At 38.4% G+C, this 19,174-nt stretch overlaps 1 protein-coding gene across 1 annotated transcript; it reads left to right on the forward strand.

Moving 5' to 3' along the window:
* Positions 1–8,123: 8,123 nt before the first annotated feature.
* On the forward strand, positions 8,124–19,173 carry LOC120318765 (integral membrane protein GPR155-like). Its single transcript, XM_039366817.1, has 5 exons — positions 8,124–8,327; positions 9,814–9,909; positions 11,896–11,960; positions 12,732–12,866; positions 16,290–19,173. The coding sequence occupies exons 1-5, from the start codon at positions 8,139–8,141 to the stop codon at positions 16,534–16,536; spliced, it is 732 nt and encodes a 243-aa protein (XP_039222751.1). The 5' UTR covers positions 8,124–8,138; the 3' UTR covers positions 16,537–19,173.
* The last annotated feature ends 1 nt before the right edge of the window (position 19,174 follows it).

The following is a 19,174-nucleotide window of genomic DNA, read 5'->3' on the forward strand; positions in this document are numbered from 1 at the left end:
CCCAAGCACTCTGAGTTTGTTGGCGATGTCCATTTTGCTCTCCGAATTCATGAAGACCTAACCCTAACCCTAAGTGGAATTTTCCTCCAATGGGATTCTCCCACGTATTTTACCCGAAAACAAAGATAGGGCAGCCTAGAAAAGCCAGTCGCCACCTAACCATACCCAAGCACTCTGAGTTTGTGGGTGGTGTCCATTTTGCTCTCTGAGTTCATGGTGATCTAACCCTAACCCTAAGTGGAATTTTCCTCCAATGGGATTTTCCCATGTATTTTACCAGGAAACATAGATAGGGCAGCCTACAAAAGCCAGTCCCCTCATAAGCATGCCCAAGCACTCCGAGTTTGTTGGCAATGTCCATTTTGCTTTCCAGTTTCATAGTAACCTAACCTTAACCCTATGTGGAATTTTCCTCCAATGGGATTTTCCCATGTATTTTACAAGAAAAAGTACATAGGGCAACCTAGAAAAGCCAGTCCACTCGTAACCATACCCAAGCACTCCGAGTTTGTTGGCAATATTCATTTTGCTCTCTGAGTTCAAGGTGACCTAACCCTAATCCTCACTGGAATTTTCCTCCAATGGGATTTTCCCATGAATTTTCCCCAGAAACATAAATAGGGCAACCTACAAAAGCCACTCTCCTCCTAACCATACCCAAGCACTCCGAGTTTGTTGAATATCCTTTTGCTCTACGGGTTCATGGTGACCTAACCCTAACCCTAAGTGGAATTTTCCTCCAATGGGATTTTCCCATGAATTTTCCCAGGAAACATAAATAGGACAGCCTACAAAAGCCACTCTCCTCCTAACCATACCCAAGCACTCCGAGTTTGTTGACGATGTCCATTTTGCTCTCTGAGTTCATGGTGACCTAACCGTAACCCTAAGTGGGATTTTCCTCCAATGGGATTTTCCCATGTATTTTACAAAACAAAGATAGGGCAGCCTACAAAAGCCAATCTCCACCTAACCATACCCAAGCACTCTGATTTTGTTGGTGGTGTCCATTTTGCTTGCCAAGTTCATGTGACCTAACCCTAACCCTAAGTGAAATTTTCCTCCAATGGGATTTTCCCATGAATTTTCCCAGGAAACATGGATAGGAGAGCCTACAAAAGCCACTCTCCTCCTAACCATACCCAAGCACTCCGAGTTTGTTGATGATGTCCATTTTGCTCTCTGAGTTCATGGTGACCTAACCCTAACCCTAAGTGGAATTTTCCTCCAATGGGATTTTCCCATGAATTTTCCCAGGAAACATGGATAGGGCAGCCTAGAAAAGCCAGTGCCCTCCTAACCATACCCAAGCACTCCGGGTTTGTTGGTAATGTCCATTTTGCTCTCCGAGTTCATGGTGATCTAACCCTAACCCTAAGTGGAATTTTCCTCCAATGGGATTTTCCCATGAATTTTCCCAGGAAACATGGATAGGGCAGCCTAGAAAAGCCAGTGCCCTCCTAACCATACCCAAGCACTCCGGGTTTGTTGGCAATGTCCATTTTGCTCTCCGAGTTCATGTTGACCTAACCCTAAGTGGAATTTTCCTCCAATGGGATTTTCCCATGTATTTTACAAGAAAAAGTACATAGGGCAACCTAGAAAAGCCAGTCCCCTCGTAACCATACCCAAGCACTCCCAGTTTGTTGGCAATACTCATTTTGCTCTCTGAGTTCATGGTGACTAACCGTAACCCTAACTGGAATTTTCCTCCAATGGGATTTTCCCATGAATTTTCCCAGGAAACATAAATAGGGTAGCCTACAAAAGCCACTCTCCTCCTAACCATACCCAAGCACTCCGAGTTTCTTGACGATGTCCATTTTGCTCTCTGAGTTCATGGTGACCTAACCGTAACCCTAAGTGGAATTTTCCTCCAATGGGATTCTCCCATGTATTTTACCCGAAAACAAAGATAGGGCAGCCTAGAAAAGCCAATCTCCACCTAACTATACCCAAGCACTCTGATTTTGTTGGTGGTGTCCATTTTGCTTGCCAAGTTCATAGTGACCTAACCCTAACCCTAAGTGGAATTTTCCTCCAATGGGATTTTCCCATGAATTTTCCCAGCACTCCCAGAAATTTTGCAGTTCATGGTGACCTATAGGGAATTTTCCTCCAATGGGATTTTCCCATGAATTTTCCCAGGAAAGGGTAGCCTACAAAAGCCACTCTCCTCCTAACCATACCCAAGCACTCCGAGTTTGTTGACGATGTCCATTTTGCTCTCCGAGTTCATGGTGACCTAACCCTAACCCTAAGTGGAATTTTCCTCCAATGGGATTCTCCCATGTATTTTACCCGAAAACAAAGATAGGGCAGCCTAGAAAAGCCAGTCTCCACCTAACCATACCCAAGCACTCTGATTTTGTTGGTGGTGCCCATTTTGCTTACCAAGTTCATAGTGACCTAACCCTAACCCTAAGTGGAATTTTCCTCCAATGGGATTTTCCCATGAATTTTCCCAGGAAACATAAATAGGACAGCCTACAAAAGCCACTCTCCTCCTAACCATACCCAAGCACTCCGAGTTTGTTGACGATGTCCATTTTGCTCTCTGAGTTCATGGTGACGTAACCCTAACCCTAAGTGGAATTTTCCTCAAATGGGATTTTCCCATGTATTTTACAAGAAAAAGTACACAGGGCAGGCTTGAAAAGCCAGTCGCCACCTAACCATACCCAAGCACTCTGAGTTTGTTGGTGGTGTCCATTTTGCTTTCCAAGTTCATAGTGACCTAACCCTAACCCTAAGTGGAATTTTCCTCCAATGGGATTTTCCCATGCATTTTAGCCAGGAAAAATAGATAGGGCAGCCTACAAAAGCTAGTCCCCTCCTAACCATACCCAAGCACTCCAAGTTTGTTGACAATGTTCATTTTGCTCTCTTAGTTCATGGTGACCTAACCCTAACCCTAAGTGGAATTTTCCTCCAATGGGATTTTCCCATGAATTTTCCCAGGAAACATGGATAGGGCAGCCTAGAAAAGTCAGTGCCCTCCTAACCATACCCAAGCAGTCCGGGCTTGTTGGTAATGTCCATATTGCTCTCCGAGTTCATGGTGTTCTAACCCTAACCCTAAGTGGAATTTTCCTCCAATGGGATTTTCCCATGTATTTTACCAGGAAACATAGATAGGGCAGCCTACAAAAGCCAGTCCCCTCCTAACCATGCCCAAGCACTCCGGGTTTGTTGCCGATGTCCATTTTGCTCTCCGAATTCATGATGACCTAACCCTAAGTGGAATTTTCCTCCAATGGGATTCTCCGATGTATTTTACCCGAAAACAAAGATAGGGCAGCCTAGAAAAGCCAGTCGCCACCTAACCATACCCAAGCACTCTGAGTTTGTTGGTGGTTTCCATTTTGCTCTCCGAGTTCATGGTTATCTAACCCTAACCCTAAGTGGAATTTTCCTCAAATGGGATTTTCCCATGTATTTTACAAGAAAAAGTACACAGGGCAGCTTTGAAAAGCCAGTCGCCACCTAACCATACCCAAGCACTTCAAGTTTGTTGACGATGTCCATTTTGCTTTCCAAGTTCATGGTGACCTAACCGTAACCCTAAGTGGAATTTTCCTCTAATGGGATTCTCCCATGTATTTTACCAGGAAACAAAATAGGGCAGCCTATAAAAGCCAGTGCCGTCCTAACCATATTCAAGCACTCCGGGTTTGTTGCCGATGTCCATTTTGCTCTCCGAGTTCATGGTGATCTAACCCTAGCCCTAAGTGGAATTTTCTCTCCGAGTTCATGGTGATCTAACCCTAGCCCTAAGTGGAATTTTCCTCCAATGGGATTTTCCCATGTATTTTACCAGGAAACATAGATAGGGCAGCCTACAAAAGCCAGTCCCCTCCTAACCATACCCGAGCACTCCGAGTTTGTTGGTAATATCCATTTTGCTCTCCGAGTTCACGGTGAACTAACCCTAAGTGGCGGAGTCTCCCATGAATTTTCCCAGGAAATATAGATAGGGCTGCTTAGAAAAGTCAGTGCCCTCCTATCCATACTCAATCACTCCGAGTTTGTTGGCGATGTCCCTTTTGCTCTCTGAGTTCATGGTGCCCTAACCCTAACCCTAAGTGGAATTTTCCTCCAATGGTATTTTCCCAGGAAACATAGATAGGGCAGCGTACAAATGCCAGTCCCCTCCTAACCATACCGAAGCACTCCGAGTTTGTTGGCAATGTCCATTTTGCTCTCCGAGTTCATGGTGACCTAACCGTAACCTTAAGTGGAATTTTCCTCCAATGAGATTTTCCTACATATTTTACCAGGAAACATAGATAGGGCAGCCTAGAAAAGTCAGCCCCCCCCCCTAACCATACCCAAGCACTCCGAGTTTGTTGGCAATGTCCATTTTGTTCTCCGAGTTCATGGTGAGCTAACCGTAACCCTGTGGAATTTTCCTCCAATGGGATTTTCCCATGTATTTTACCAGGAAACATGGATAGGGCAGGCTAGCTTATAGGCTTGTCTCACTGATATTCCCATAGGGATGGCCTAAGGCAGTGGTGGCCAACCTATGGTACTCATGCCAGAGGTGGCACTCGGAGCCCTGTATATGGGCACACGTTCTGTTGTCCGAGCCTTGTCTCCCCCTGCGATCCCCTCCTCACCAGCAGCCCCCCTGGAGGTGAGTCGGCCTCGAGCGTGGCCCACGTGGAGCAGCGCAGCCAAGGACATGGAAGCCAGGAAGTATGGACAAGTCTCTGCCCTCCCGCCCCATCACACACAGTTGATACTGTGGGGCGTGGGCAGAGGGCGTGGCTGCCATGGCAGTGTTGGGCTGCCTGGGCAATCTGTGGCGGACCCTGGAGGCAGTGAGTGGCCTGCTAGCAGATTGGGCAGCAGCCAGTTTGGGGGCGGAGCGGGGGCAGGGCCAGTTTTTGGGCACTCGGTCTCTAAAAGGTTCGCCATCACTAGCCTAGGGAATTTTTTTCAGGATTTTCCCCCCCTCCCCCCCCGTAGTTATCATCTGGACCTAGCCTGTTAGTCTTTCTTTCGCTGCCATCTTACCTTTTAGCAAATTTGGTCCATTTCTGTTCTTGTTTTGGAGGGTTCTTTCCTACATTCCATGTTATGTTATATGGTGTTCCATGATTATATCATATATGAGATGTTTATATAAGAAAATCATGAAAATACATAAATAAAAATATAAAAGTGCAAGGAACAATACAGTTATAAATGGGGAAAAAAAGGGAGTTATTATCTCTCCTCCCTGTTTAAGATTTACATGATTCCCTTCTTCCCATATTCAGTCCTTTTTGATCAGCAAATGTATAAATTGTCAGTACATTTGTTTGCATTTTTAATAAAAAAGTGCATGTATTTTCCATTTTTTATGAGAGTACTTATTGTTTTATCCCTGATTAAACAAGTCAGTTTTGACATGTCTGTAAATTCCTCTACTTTTACAATCTGTTCCTCCTTAATTTCTTCCGTCACCAAGAAACAGGAATATTGCAAGAGTCAGATTCTAGTTCCCATGTAGACACCATTTTTAATGTTATTATATAATAAGTTGACATTTAGAGAGAAATCAAGGGGCACACCTGATACCTGTACATGGCTGTCTTCATATTCGTATTCAAAAGGGCTTTGTTCCAATATTTGTTTTTTTTTCAGGATATGTGTTCCCTCCTCGCATTTTCGTATTGCTTTTTTTGAAATGTCTTGACAGTTACACGAATATGAAGCCTCCAACAACATAAAATATGAACTGGAAAAATGCACCTTTTTAATATAACATTTATCTCCTTTAAAGAACACATGTGAAAATATGCTGGGGCCAATAAAGCAAATATTTAATAGATATGCGGGGAGAAGGGTTTCACACTGTTGCAACAAAGAGCTAATTTAGATAGTAAATGTGCCAGAAGGTGTGGGAAATGAGCAGTTTGTCCCTCCCTTTTGAATAGCAGAGGCAGAGAAGAGACTTGCATCATCTTTTTTTTATATATATAAATATTTTTATTGAGTTTTATAAAGGTAATAAAGGGATAGGGTCAAAAAGGATAAGGCAAAGGGAAACATATAAAAAGGTTAGACCAGGGGAAAGGGGTAACACAAAAGTAGGATTAATCCCACAAAATAACATCGCTTCAGCAAGTCTACCAGTCCGGGTTTACATATTAAATCTTAATAATGAGAATTGCATCATCTTGTACACTACTTCATCCTGGCTATGGAGGCTTAGATTTTTTTTTTCTTTCATACTTTACTAAATTCAAAGGTAGAAGGATAAAAAGTAACCAAAACTATTAATCAAGAAAAAGAACAGACCGAGTAAAGAGACAGGGAAGAAATGCAAAAAAATAAAAAATAATTAATTATTAATTCAGAAAATCTTGAAGATCAACCTGCAGTCGAGACCAGAAGTATTTTTATTGAAGTTGATTGATAAAAATTTAGAAATTCCACATAGTAATCTGTTTTTATATATGATAACAGCAATGAGACTCCTATGTGCTCAATAGTGGAAAAATTCATTAATACTTATAATTGGAAGAATGGCTGATAAAGTTGATGGAATTGGCTGAGATGGTGAAAATGACTGAAGAAAAGACATTGAGTCAGTTTAATGCAGATTGGAAGCCCCTATTAAACTTTTGGCATGAAACAGGAAAAAAATGGAATAATGATAGATTTGCTGATTAGTAAGATTAATAGGTTCTTTTAAAAATGGATGTTATGCTGTAACCATGGATCAAAATCTTAATGTAACTTTTATTTATACAGACTTAGATTTAAATTAGAGGGTAAGTAGAACCGAGGTATCATCCAGGAAAATCTTTGTCCTTCCTGAACTGTGCCTTGTTTCTTCTTTTTCATAGAAATATTCAAGCTTAAGGACCCTTGGACTTACTGTACTTAGAGTTAGAAATCCTTCCAAGCTGCAGCTCTGTAAATCTTTATTGGTTCTATAGATGGACAATACAGTTAGGGAAGAAAGAGGGGAATCCCCTCACCTGTTTCGACACTTAGGGAAGCAAGTTCTGAATAATTGGCTAGAGATAGGTGGGACTGATAACTAGTTTGGAAAAGAAGATAAAATTAGGAAGCCCTTCTGCCCTGTAGTAGCAAGCCTTGGAGCTTCTGAAACCTGGAGAATAAGAGCCTTTATTAGCTTTATTAGCTTTTTGCTGCCATCTAGTGATAAATATCATTAACTTAAAATTGATTGCTACTGTGTTTTATACCACTGCAATTTGGTAGACACAAAAAATGCTGGTCTGTTAATATTGACTTTGCTCAGTTGAAAATGATGTTGCTAATGATCTAAGGCAGACTGTTTATGTGCAGAAATGGTCTCTATTCTGTTATAAAATGTTTAAGTGTAGATTAAAGGCTGGATAGTCACTACTGCATTTCTTTGCTGTTTGATACCAGGGGTGACTTTACTGAGATTTGGATTGGGTAGCAAGCAAACAGAACCAGCTCTCTGTCTCTCTTCAATATACTAAAAGTATACAAAACAACAACAAATGTTAGAAAGTAAGATAAAGAGAAAAAAAAGAAAGGAAATGAAAAAAGAAAAACAGACAATTACGCCTTTCATCTTTTTTATCAAATAAATACCATCTTAATCTTTTCCCCAACCTCTTCATTCCTTTTTAATCCCCCAATCATCAATTTGATCTTTTCTTTTTTTAACAAAATGTCCATGCATGTCCATGAGGTTTCCAGTCTTTCAAAAAAAAGTATTTTTTTTTCTCTGACCACAAACAGAACCAACTCTTTTGTCTGTAACAACGTTCAATTTCTTTTTTGAAATGAGCAACTCAAAGTGAGCAATTGCATTTCAGGGATAAAGTCTGGGGTTGATCTAGAATATTGGGAGACTGCAAATGGACAGCACAAGTTATGGTTTACAGATAAAGCATGCCGATTCTAAACCAAGCATGTTGGCTTATATGAACAAGAACTGTATCTTTTTATTTAGAACAGGGGTAGGCAACCTTGGCTCTTTTATGACTCCTGGACTTCAACTCCCAGCCATGCTGGCTCAGGAATTCTGGGAGTTGAGGTTCACGAGTCATAAAAGGGCCAAGGTTGCCTACCCCTGATTTATAGCAATTGATCATGTTCTCATTTTCTTGTTTCTCTTATGACTTTCTGTTAAGAGAACAATGGGATTCAGTGTTGTGTTTATGCCTTACGCGTTAACACTTAAATGTTTTTCAGCAAACCAGTGTTTGACTCCGTGCAGTTCTCAGAGGTGTGTCCTGGCTCAGGAAGAACAGCTTCTGCAAACGGGAGACCAACAGCTGGCCAGACATGTGCTGCTGTGCCTGCTTCTCATTGTGGGCCTTTTTGCTGTAAGAGTTTCTTTGGTGGGAGGCGCAAACGTGTGATTCTTGATGTGTGGTTGTTTTATCTTACTCTCCATCACAAAGTGTGTTTTTCGTATCAGCTACTAGCGTAATGTTATTTCTAAAGAAGTTAAATCATTATATTTCATTTATTTATTAATCAATTTTATATGGTCGCCCATGTCATAGAAAATGACTCTGATACAACAGTCCAATGAAATGGTAATTGGATAAAACAATCATTACCTTAAAGTGTAATAATTATAAAGCATTAAACTATAAAACAGAACTAAAATTGGAGAAGAAAATAACAGATGGAGGGATGTCAATAATAATGGAGTTACCTCACAAGTTCACTCATCCTCTGGAGTCGCCAGGCCTGCCAGCAGAACCAGGTGTTGAGGGACCTTCCAAAGATCAGGAGTGATGAGTCTGGCCTTATCTCTTGGGCGAGAAGATTTCACAATGCAGGCGCCATAGCCTAGAGCAGGGTAGGCAACCTTGGCTCTTTTATGACTCATGGACTTCAACTCCCAGAATTCCTGAGTCAGCCCAGGAATTCTGGGAGTTGAAGTCCACGATTCATAAAAGAGCCAAGGTTACCTAACCCCTGGCCTAGAGCCTGCCAAATGTAGCTCTCCAGATAATGGAAGTCATAGCACATGTATTCCATGGGATCTGGAGGGAGAGGCAGATGAAATCCAGAAGAGGTGGTTCCTCAAATAACCAGTCCCCTGCCAGGTAGGGCTTTAAAGATTAACACCAGCTCAGGAATTCTGGGAGTTGAAGTCCACGAGTCATAAAAGAGCCAAGGTTGCCTACCCCTTGCCTAGATGAAGGGTGAAGAACCTTTCGCCTTTCAGATGCTATCAAAATGTAACGCCCAGCATCCTTTACCACTGGCACGTTGGCTGAGACCATCAGAAAGGAATTCTGGGAGTTGAAGTCCATGAGTCATAAAAGAGCCAAGGTTGCCTACCCCTGATTTAGGCAATGCTGAATTAGATACTAGGCCAATTGTCTAATGATGTCAGGAAGCTTCCTATGACTTAAGAATCAGGGATTCAGTAGACAATTGCACCTGTACTCATTGTACTTCCATCTGTTACTACAGCTATGTTAGCAAAGCCGTTCCACACAATCTCCCTAAACAAAGGGTGGGTAATTCTCAAAGTGTGTGTCATTTTAGAAGATTATTTACTGGCAGCAACTGCCCAACTACAGCGGTGTGCTTATCCGCTTTCTTTTTTGCAGAAAGAAAATGTATAAGAACTATGTATTGTCATGGTCTTGTTACCCTTCTCCAGAAAGGTTGTTCAGACCTGCTGTAAACTCTTGGTTTTAGTAATAGTAGTCTACAGGGGCAATTCACTAAACTTGGAAAGTTCTGGTGGGAAAAAAATCTGTCTTATAATCCAAGAGAAAGGCCAGTGAAAGTTGTAGCAACAAGATACTCATGGTAGCATGTGTTCATTTGGTTTTTCCTTTACAGAACCTATCAAGCTGCTTGTGGTGGTTATTTAACCAAGAGCCTGGGAGGCTCTACGTGGAACTGCAGTTTTTCTGTGCTGTATTTAATTTTGGTCAGGTAAATATTTATCCTCTGTCTCAAATTAATAATGTGAACTTGTCCATACGTATTTAATAGAATGTTTCATTGAACCCATATATAAATGTGCACATTACAGACTGGAATATGTTTGTAAGGAAGAGAGAGAAAGTGCCTGACTTATTTTTGGCCTATTTTCTTACCGTATATGCCGGCGTATAAGGCGACTTCTGCAAGTGCTAAAATTGGCACCAAAGACAGGGGTCATCTTATACGCCGAGTCGTCTTATACGCCGGAAATACTGGTAGTTTCCGGCGTATAAGACGATGTTCTAGGAATGCGGCCCGGCGACAAAGATGGGGGTCATCTTATACGCCGGGTCGCCTTGTATGCCAGCATATACCGTACCTTAAATTTGATAAAATTAAAACTGCTCATTGTGCACTGACAAATGTTGCTTGTCCACTTGTTTAAAGGGGGAAATAATCCATGTCAGTAGTTAGGGGTGTTTCATTAATAGAAGCCATCCATCCAGAGAAAATGTTTTCCAAGAGAATGCAGATTTAACTGATCTAGATGGTCAAAATGAAGGATTTCAACTGGTCTTCTCCCTAATATGTTAAAGTCAAGCTGACATCCCACTAAAATGGTCCAGTGAAATTTAACCAGGAACTGAAATAATACTCTTGTGCTAATTAAATTCCTTTCATCCTTCCCAGGTAAACCAGACAGGTAACATAACTACTGTAGATGAGTTAGTTCTACCTTATTGTAAGGCTACATTAACAGAATCTTTCATATCTGGACAGATCTCCTGTAACCACTTTTAACCACCCATTCAGTTAGGGCAGGTCCTCCCTAAGTTTTATCTCCTGACTATTAAGTCACTGGGGGCTCCTCCTTTTCATCTTATTGTTTCCCTGGCCTCTCTCTTCCCCTTATTCCCCCAAGGTCATTCTCACATACTGTTAAAATTGCACTGAAAAGGTAATTCAATAAGAAAAAACTCCAAGCACAAAAGCAAATCTGCTTCCTGAAAACATGGCAGCATGGGAAGAGTCACAGGCTTGTTCCTTAAATAATCTTACCTTTATTCTTTCCTACGGAAGTAAAATGCTTTCTGAGAGCTTCAGCTTTATTTTAATTGCACTATCTTCCCTTGAGACATTATTTTTATTTCTTTAATGTTAGCATGCCTGCCAAATTGCTTATTGTTGCTTTTCAAAATACACTGTTCATTACAGTTGGTTCATAGCCCTTAGTTTTCTTACATTCTTAAATTCTCCTTCCAGCAATACAGGTATTCCTCCCTTAACAACTGCCCTGTTTAGCATCCATCCAAAGGTGCTGAAAAAAAGCACTTTATGACCAGGCCTCATGCTTAAAACTGTTACAGTGTCCCACAGTCACATGATCCTCATTAGTGCGCTTTCAAGCAAGCTTCCAAAAACGAGAGTCAGTTGAAAAAGCCAGCAGCCAAATCACAAGTCATGGTTGTGTAATGTCTCACTTAATGAGTACAGGTGATTTGCTTAACGAAGTGAGGTGGTAAGTCCATCACAGTTGCATGATGTCTCTCTTAATGCTGTATTACTTAACGATGGAGCTGCCATTCCCAACTGTGGTTAAGCAAGGATTACCCGTGTGCCCATTTTTTTTTGTTTTGTTTTTGTAAGTCATGTATGTCTCATTATAAAAGGAAGCATGGAAAATTAAGAAACTGTAATAACCCTAGCCGAGATAAACATACAGTTTAGGAAACTGTGATATGAGGAAAGAGACATTGAAAGGAAAGGATATTTTTGACTGACTTTAAAAATCACAGTATTGGGTATTGATGCCTAAGTATTTTTCCATTTCTTGGGCTTGATCCATGCTGTACTCTGAATTTTATTTAAATAAATATAAGCATTGTAAAACAGATTTCTATTCTGTCTTTTCATTCGAATTAAAAACTTAATTTTAGGAATTTGTATACAATTGTTCATCCAAATATTATAGTATTTACTTTTTTTCTTTTTCAGGGATTCATTTCTTTTGGAATGTTTGGTTTAGACAAACATCTAATTATTCTTCCATTCAAAAGGAGGTAATTTTAGTGGTTTATATATCCATTTAATTTCAGCTGCCTTGAGAACTTTTAACTCTGATGTTGCTCCTTTTTACAAAAACAGTAATCTGGTTTATCTTGAAATTCTGCTCCTTTTAATATAGGCATGAAGCAATGCTTTTCTGGTTATTGAGCATCAATTTATATTAATACATTCTGGATTAGGGAACCATTAAATGTTATTTAATTGAATTCCACGGTATTGGTGTGACATATAGGGTTTTGTATGAGTTATTATCCATAAAATACATTTTAAGCTGGTATAAGATTTCTGTATTTACATGAGTATACCGGCTTGGAACCTAGTTATTTTTTCCATGAATGAAATAGTTCTTTCATTCATATAATGTGATTTTATTCTTTCCCTATACAGTTTTTTTTTTCTCCTCACCTCATTTTCACCTCCATCTTACTCCTCAGTAAGCTTGCTTCTGAGGGTTAGGGAGCCTTGTCAACATGTTAAATATGGGACAGAACTAAGAAATATATATACGTGAATTAGGTCAAAGTGTATATGAAAGTAGGAAAAAGAATTTGTTCCCATCCAACTCCTCTTCAGTTTAATACCTAGCTTTAATGTTTGAACTATTTTAATTCTTCAAACTTGTTGCTTAAAAAACCTGTTTGTGACATATTAACCGTACACAATAACAATAAAACTTCACAGGCAAAAATATTTGAAATCAAGTCCTTGTTTTATGCTTTTTTCTCAGACAGTATTTCAAATGGGCTTTTTTTTTTCTCATGTAGGCTTGGATTCCTTTGGGGTACTAGAACTGTGGAACAGAGGGAGTCATCTGTCCCAGAGGAGATCCGAATGACTTGCCAACAGTTTGTTAATTACCACAGAGATGTGTGTGTGAGAAGCATTGTCCAGGATAGAAGGTGGAGTTGTTCATCAGTGTCAAAAGTGATTTAAATTATTCTAATATTCTGGATATCAATTCAGAAATAAATATTTACAAATCAACAGTTTGTAAATATGGATGGGTGTGTACTCTGCATCTGTAAATACCCTTCTTTTTACTAGGAGTATACACAAGACACACGGGTTCCAAACACCACTAAGCAGACAATTGGTTAACTGTTGATCTGCAAATATTTATTTCTGAATTTATATTCTTGGTATTAACTCTTGGTGTTTATATATTTTTTTAATTTATGTATCAAACCATAACATTATCATAAAGAGATTCTAGCACGTAGTTTTAAATATAGAAATCAAAAGCAGTGTAAACAGCTTGAACTAGGAAGTTTAAGCTGATGCTGTTACGAGTACTCCTCGTACTATGGCCAGTTACTTAATGACCATTCAAAGTTATGACCTACCTGGAAAAGGGGAATTATGTCCCCGTTAGGATGGTTACCCCCCCAACACACACACTCATGTAATCACACTTTTGGCATTTGGTAACACAGCAGCATTTACAAGAGTTTGCAGCATCCCATACAATGTATGGTAACATTGTATCTGTGTTTTACAAAGTTTTTGTCAAAAACCGGAAGTTACTTATGGGTTTCAGCAAAACAGTGCCATAGCAAACAATGGGTTTGCTTAATACTGCCACATGTCTTTTACAGCCAGCAAATTTGTTTAACAACTGCCACAAAAAAGGTAAAATTGGGCAGTCATATGACCAACCCGATTTATGATCATAATAGGCAGGCTCCATTACAGTCATATGTGGAGGACTATCTGCAATGAACAAAAGCAGTCACAGAAGAAGATATTATTATCTGACTTCTTTCATGAAGTGCTCTGTGAAGCCAAGAAACTTAAGTCTAACTTGTTAATGATGTGCTTTGCAGTTTTTAGTGATATTTTGAGAAATTTGCTGGCATTCTTAATCTTAGAATCTTCCCTATCTGGTTTTCAGCTGCTGTTTCAACATATTCACATTCTGTGTCTCAAATTTAGGATTGCATATATCCCCAAACTTTCATTTTTGGATATAAAATTCTGTGGAAGTAGCAAATAAACAATTTTTACATATTTGTTCTGCCTTTTACAACTATTTTTAAATTTCTTTATATTTTTTTTTGAAGAGCCAACTTTAAAAAAAGAAAAAGGGATCAATATTGTTTTTTTTTAATCGCTACCACTGTTTGATCTACATATGTTGCAATAAGTGATATAACCCTTCCTTGTTCTCCTTTTCATCTATATTTCTCTCTTTTCTTCTCAGATGAATGCCTGGCATTAGAACGCTAATGTTTGTTGTTGACCCAGCACTGATTTTGTTATAGGTTCCCATGTTACGTTAGTTAAAATTAACATAAGATGATTAATTAAAAGGCTATCTTACATAGTCTGTATGCTGGATTGGCTTAACTTTAGATGATGGAATAGTTGCATTCTTTATGGTAACATTTAATTAGACAAAAACCCTGAAATTCTAGAAAACCCTTTGGAAGAGGGCTTCATGCATTTTTCTTCTATTGACTGAAACGTTGAAGTACCACATCCATTTCAAGGCCTGTTGTGACCATTCCAAGGGCTTCCTGACATTAAGTATGTATGTGGATGCCCAGATGACACTTCTATTGGAAGGAAGAATGTTTTTATACTTGAAAAATAGTTCTTCAATTATATGGCAAGATAGCTTGGCTATCACTGTTGGGCGCTTAGTTGAGGCAGGCAGGTCATAGAAAGACTTTCCACAAGGCATGCATTACTTTCATTGTTGACCTCAGTCCTTATCCCAGTCATGCATAGTAGACCATAATGCTGCCTGAGATACTCAGCATGGGCTTAGAGGTGGTTGCATGCGGTTTACAGTTATGAATGGAGAAAAAAACACTTCCTGGAGTCTGAAATGAATCTGAACCAATTATGCTGTTTCTCAAGATCTTTGTGCATTAGCAATAGCAATAGTACTTAGACTTATATACCTCTTCACGGTACTTTTCACAGCCCTCTCTGAGCAGTCTATAGAGTCAGCATATTTTCCCCAACAATCTGGGTCCTCATTTTACCAAACTCAGAAGATGGAAGGCTGAGTCAAACTTGAGCCGATCAAGATCGAACTCCAGGCTGTGGGCAGAGTTAGTCTGCAATACTGCATTCTAACCACTGTGACACCAGGGCTCTTCTTTAGTTAGCTTAATAAGCATTTTAGGACCAAGAGACCCAAATTTAACCTACAAGAGTGGACAAGTTGATTTAATTCTCCCTAAATTTCTTCCTTTTTAGATTGCAAATGGAAGGCTATGAATGTTTTCTCCATAAAAGAAATATCTTGAGCTTATAAAACCAAAAAAATATTTAATCAAATGCCGTACTAAACAGCATTTACTAAAGCTCTATGTACTTCAGAAATGATTCAGCCGACAACTGCTCTGAAGAAGTGTGATGAGATAAAAAAGAAGCAGCTGTTTTAAGGAGTAGCAGTTGTATTTTTTTTTCCAATTTCTATAGAAACCTGAAAAATTTTTTTATAAAGGCTCCTGAGCTCTCATTCCTTCCCAGAACATATTTTCAAAATAATTTTTGAAGCACATACAGCCATTGAATAGAGTATTTAAGCCTTTCACATGCTAGATTAGGACTTTTCCTTCTGGAATAGAATTTGATATGGTTATCATCTAAAATGTTACCATTAATTCTTCTACTACTGTACAGGTAGTCCTTGATTTATGACCACAATTGAGAACAGAATTTCCATTGTTAAGCAAAGCAATTGTTAAGTGAGTCATGGTTGTTAAGTGAAGCATTGTAGTTAAGTAAAATCACACCGTCATTAAGTAAATCCAGCTTCCCCTGTTGAAATTGCTGGGAAAGTCGCAAATGGCGATCATGTGACCCCAGGAGACTGCAACCATTGTAAATACAGGCCAAGCACCTGAATTTTGATCACAAGACACGGGATGCTCTGATGGTTGTCAATGCAAGGACCGGTTGTATGCCACTTTTTGCCACTGTTAACTTCAAGGAGTCGCTAAACAAATGTTTGTTAAGTCAAGGACTACCTGTATATAATTCCAATGGTAATTTCTGTGATTAAAGATTAATTTCAGATTTTAAGATTATAGATAGCAAACTAATAATAATTTTACACTAACCTTATAAGATGTTCTGCATATCCTAGCTTTCATTAGATGGTTGCATGCATTTTGGCTGATTAAAAAGGCGATTGAGACCTGCCAAAAAGGAAAACATCTTTAATATATACTTGGCTATTAGTCCTTCTTTTAACAACCTTCTAACTATCATGCTGTCTTTCCTTGTTTCCCCTTGTCTTCATCCAACAAGCAGTGGTGATACGAGATTTACAGAACATGTGGGTGAATCCTTCCTTTGACATACAGGTGTGGCACAAAGACTGTGACTGGAGTCTTCTTCGGCTGTGATCTGGTGAACTGGCTTTTGGAAGTTGGCCTTGCCTTGGACCGCGGGGAAGCTGTAGTGTATGGAGAGAGGCTGGTGAAAGGCGGCATCATCCAACATATTACCAATGACTTTGAATTTCGGGATGAGCGACTGTATTACCATTTTACAGCTATGACAACTGCAATAAGGGACAGCCGAGGGAATGAAGACGCCCATGGAAGTTAGCCAAGACCAAGCCCTCTTACTCACATGTAATGCACACAGTTTGAGATCCTTTTGCTTATAACGTGGCCATGTTGATCTCTAACCCAAAGAGAATTAGGTCTTGCATTCTGAATGTTGGCTAAAATGAGTTGCTTTAGGGAATTACTTCAAATTGTGATAGGCGCGTAACAGGCTTTATGCTCAGTTTTTTTAAAAAAAACATAGTTTTTTTTAAAAATAATTTTCCTTGTCAGTACAGACAATACTGTGGACAAATCAACTCATTGTTATCATGTGATGTATTATTATTATTTTTTTTTAAGGGAACAGTAGATCATTTTGGTGTGTGCAGTTCTTACTCTTGTTTTAACTGGGAAGTTCGCTTATTTGTACTGGCAAAATAACTGTGTTAAAGGATAGAAATAAGAAATCAGCAAATGAATTTTGCTGTTTATCCTGATTCTTATACGAGTAAGCCAGTTTTAATCTTTAAAGGATACAGGTCTCTGTTTATCCATCTGTTTCAATCTGAACGAGATTTAAGGCACCATAATTGCGAGCTGGAGTTCTTCTTCAGATAAAATTTGTTTCATAATTTTTCACCTTGGTTCATTAGGCACGACTACCAAAAGTGGACCAATTTATTTCACAGACTGCAATCAGTTGGAGTCTGTAGATGCCATATTTATTTTGTACTTAATAATACCAAATTAATATTTTTTAAATTGTTAAATTGTACTTGAGTACTACTCTTGATATGCAAATTAAAGAACTTGAATTGACTTCTTAAATTTTAATTTTGCAATGCAAATTTTTAAGTATTCATAGAAATATGAATGTGTGTTTTCACCATGAAAGTAATGTATTTTTAAATGCATATGTTTATTAAAAACTCTGGTAATTTTTTAATTCTTAAGCAGCATTATAGAATAATAAGAACGCATGAACATGTTATTGGCCTTTTTAAAGTGAAGAAGAATCCTTAAATATTTTTTCTGAAAGTGGTTCATCAACAATATCGTTAAAAGAAGCAATTTGTCATGTTTCTTCAACTATTAAGAAGATCTGTTGGTTATCTTTATCTAACCACTATTTTTTTTTTACCAGATGCATGGCACATTTATGTATGGATATGTTTTATATTTATACAAATATAGATTATATTTGGAAGCTGGGCTTATTAAAATTATGGCTATTAACTCATAAAGAGTTAACTCTGTAACACCCTAAAAATAATGAACCTTTTCATGTTCACAATCTTATGTATTCAGACATAAAGAAGTGGGGGGGTTAGTTTTATTTTTTTACTATCAATACAGGTGAATTGAAATACTGCCAATATTTCTTCTGCATTGCATAAAAAAGGCTATCTTCGAAAATGGGAAAAAAGGTTTATATAAAGTCTAATTTGTAAGTTATCTACAGCTCAAATGAAAAGCGTGCTGTATTACAAAACCCAATTATTTTTTTTAAATTGGGAAGAGGTATGGTGAAACATGTTCCTGAAAGTAGTAGATTGATTTTCTTGCTGTTCCAGTTACTCAATAAATACAGCTATCCTGACTTGTATAATATTCCTTGTTAAGAGTTGAAGCAAAAAGTTGCACTATATGCTTTTCACTGCTTGTGGTTCAATTCTTAAAGTATCCTTAAATTTAGGCTAGACAGACTGTGTTCAAAGATCAATCTATACACTGGGATTATTTAAACATCATTTATTAAATAAATCATTTAATTGGTTCATACAAATATTAAGCTCCAAATTAACCATAGTTTAAATTATGATTTAATATAATAGGTGGATTCAAGCTTAAAATCCAGAGTGCCACGTAGAGTATTCAATTTTAAGTTTGTGACATTCAGCTCTAGATAAATTGTATCTGCCAACATGGGAAGATGGCATTCCTTTCTTGATATTTTTGCTATTGTAATAGCAATTATTTTATTTTTCATAATATCTGATACTACATAAGAATCTTTTTTTGCTACGGATGTAATTTCTTATTAATTCCTTTGTTCTTGAATTCATCATATTTTTATATATACCAAATTGAGACATGCAACTAATTATTAATTAATTGTGCAATTTTATTCACATATTAAAACTTCTACAGTACCTAACTACCATAGGCATAAGATTGCCACCTGAATGAGTTTCTGCCCAAATTTAGGCTTTCAACTCAGGAAATACCCCCTTTTTAAAATTAAAAGTTATATTTATTTCATTAGACAAATCAGGACTTAAATGTTCCTATGACTTGACTGCATCCTACTTCATACCTTTCTATACCTGGCTCCCAATAGTCCTCCTTTATTACCTGAAAAACATTAATTTTGATTGTTTTTTAAAACCAATGTTAACATTCGGCAGCAAAATGTCCTACTTATGAACACTGGATTAATTGCTTGAGCTTTTCTTTTCTTCCACTTACTGATGAGAAACCAAAGAAGGAATGAAACCTGAACCCAACAAGGTCCTATGAAGCTTCTCACAAACATTCACTATCACAATGTTTATATGGTAATCTTTCCCATTAGCTACAAATTTTTGTTTTCTGCTGATTATTAGCAATTTTTGCAGAAGTGTGTTGAATTATATTTGACTACCACCAACTTCAGATGATTCTCCAATAAAAATAATGTATAGAAGCAGTGAAAT

This window comes from Crotalus tigris, unplaced genomic scaffold (assembly GCF_016545835.1).
Source record: "Crotalus tigris isolate CLP2741 ecotype Arizona unplaced genomic scaffold, ASM1654583v1 scf7180000020397.568083, whole genome shotgun sequence".
NCBI classification, from domain to species: Eukaryota; Metazoa; Chordata; class Lepidosauria; order Squamata; family Viperidae; genus Crotalus; species Crotalus tigris.

Bases quoted from the DNA above. Each gene is read 5' to 3' on its own strand.
- LOC120318765 (XM_039366817.1), top strand. From the start codon at position 8,139: ATGGGATTCAGTGTTGTGTTTATGCCTTACGCGTTAACACTTAAATGT. The intron at 8,328-9,813 runs GTAAGAGTTTCT...TTTCCTTTACAG, and splicing joins TCATTGTGGGCCTTTTTGCT to AACCTATCAAGCTGCTTGTG. The intron at 12,867-16,289 runs GTGGAGTTGTTC...TTTGACATACAG, and splicing joins AGCATTGTCCAGGATAGAAG to GTGTGGCACAAAGACTGTGA.